Genomic DNA, 1,723 nt, shown 5'->3' with positions numbered 1-1,723 from the left:
GCGAGGAAGCATAATATCTAAGTTTCACCTCCCTAGTACTCACCATGATCTTCATGCAAAATGCTTATCCCCGCTTTGACACCGACCCTCATTCATATCAGTATCCCTAGCGCACCATTCGCCGCCGTAAAGACGAAACTGTCTCCCGTGTTCACTACACAGTCTAGAGACCCGGGGGCGGAGGAGGGTCGGACCCGACATTCACGACCCAAATCTGATCCAGGCAAAGTATTTTGGAAGACTCCTAGATTTCGACCGGCTACCTATCTACGAATGAACCCTGTCTCACATTGGGGGTCGTTCACAGGCCCGCCGTTAGCGCCTTCCTTTGACGCGCGCGAAATGCATGTGAAGGTGATACGGCTCTACATAGCAGTAGCATTTTGAATAGCTCATCTCACAAGTATTCCGTTTCCTTCCTCTTCCTTATCGGATTTACAAATGGTGTCCTACCTCGTGAGCTATGAGCCGGGAGACGAGAACAAAGACCCCGACGGCGACAACGGTGACGAAAGATGCCCGAGGGGCCTCCCCGGCCGAAGATATTACTACATCCACGGCACTGGGAATAAATGGAGGCGCACGGGACTTGACCGTCTGTAATGTGGCCGTTGGCCATGTCCAGTTTGGGGTTGACGAGTTGGAGATGAGTAAGCAGCCTATGGAGTCCCCGGTGGAGTTCCACACTGGCCAGACTGAAGAGCTATTGGTTACCGCGCTAGGCCACCCGATGGCCGTGCAGGGTATTTCAACAGTCGTGTCTGATGCGGGAGACGACGAGAGACTTTCCGAAGACGTTGCCGATGGTACGGGCTCAAAAATGAAGAACTCTGTCTCGTTGGGATCGGACACAGTGGCTGTCGACGTGATCTCTGGCGGCGAAGTCGCTTCTGAGGAAGCTCCTACTGGACTCTCTACCGTCGAGGCCGTCATCGCCAAATCACCCTCCCTGTCGCCAGACGACGTAAATGAGGAGGTCGACTCAGCTTGGCTCACACCGGGAGAAGAGATCGTGTGGGGCTCGTTTTCGACGGTGAGCGTGCCAACCATCTCCCAAACCGTCGTCGAGGATACCAGTGTCGTCGTCGATACCACGGTTGCTGTGATAAAGCTGGTCTCGAGCCGGGTGCCTGTGCCTAAGTCGCCAGTGGTACCTGCGACGCCGGTGGTCGTGGTGACGGTGGTGGTTATGGTCATCGTGGACATGGGCGTTGTGGCGATAGATGTTACCGCTGTTCCCCCGCACGGGCCGGTCGGGACCAATTGATAGTCCGCCATGTCAACCGTACCCACTGCCGTCCAATCTTTCATCTGTAACTCAACGGTAACTATAGACTGTCCTCCTGTTGAGACGGGAGGCTGCTCGCCGCTCGAGGCTGCCGTCGTCACATCGTCGCCACTGACGAGACTGCAAATCAATACTAAGTTCAGGAGAAGAAATTGGCATCTCATGTTTGATCTGCAGGACTAGACTGTGCACAGTGAGCAACACATCCTCAGAGTGATTAGGCAAGATATCCCTCAGTATCAAATAATATAGCCCGTCTCCTCTACTGTATCTGAGAGGTGACCCTCCTCACGGTGGAGTTAGTCGCGACCGCATTTCCCTATTCCCCCTCCCTTAGATTATATATCTCCAGGTTCTGTTCCCTGTCTTCCAAATTGAGTTATTTTTCTCACTTTATATTTTCCTATCTCTGTACTGTAACTACTCTTTTTTTTT

The 1,723-nt window shown here is 53.0% G+C and overlaps 1 protein-coding gene across 1 annotated transcript; it reads left to right on the top strand.

Annotated features, from left to right (window-relative positions):
• Positions 1 to 463: 463 nt before the first annotated feature.
• PV07_12755 (uncharacterized protein) lies at positions 464 to 1,267 on the top strand (the record flags this gene model as incomplete). Its single annotated transcript, XM_016400317.1, has 1 exon — positions 464 to 1,267. The coding sequence occupies one exon, from the start codon at positions 464 to 466 to the stop codon at positions 1,265 to 1,267; it is 804 nt and encodes a 267-aa protein (XP_016242036.1).
• Positions 1,268 to 1,723: the final 456 nt, after the last annotated feature.

The sequence above is a fragment of the Cladophialophora immunda genome (genome assembly GCF_000835495.1).
Source record: "Cladophialophora immunda strain CBS 83496 unplaced genomic scaffold supercont1.120, whole genome shotgun sequence".
Lineage (NCBI taxonomy): Eukaryota > Fungi > Ascomycota > Eurotiomycetes > Chaetothyriales > Herpotrichiellaceae > Cladophialophora > Cladophialophora immunda.
This window is presented reverse-complemented; position numbering and strand designations above follow the sequence as displayed.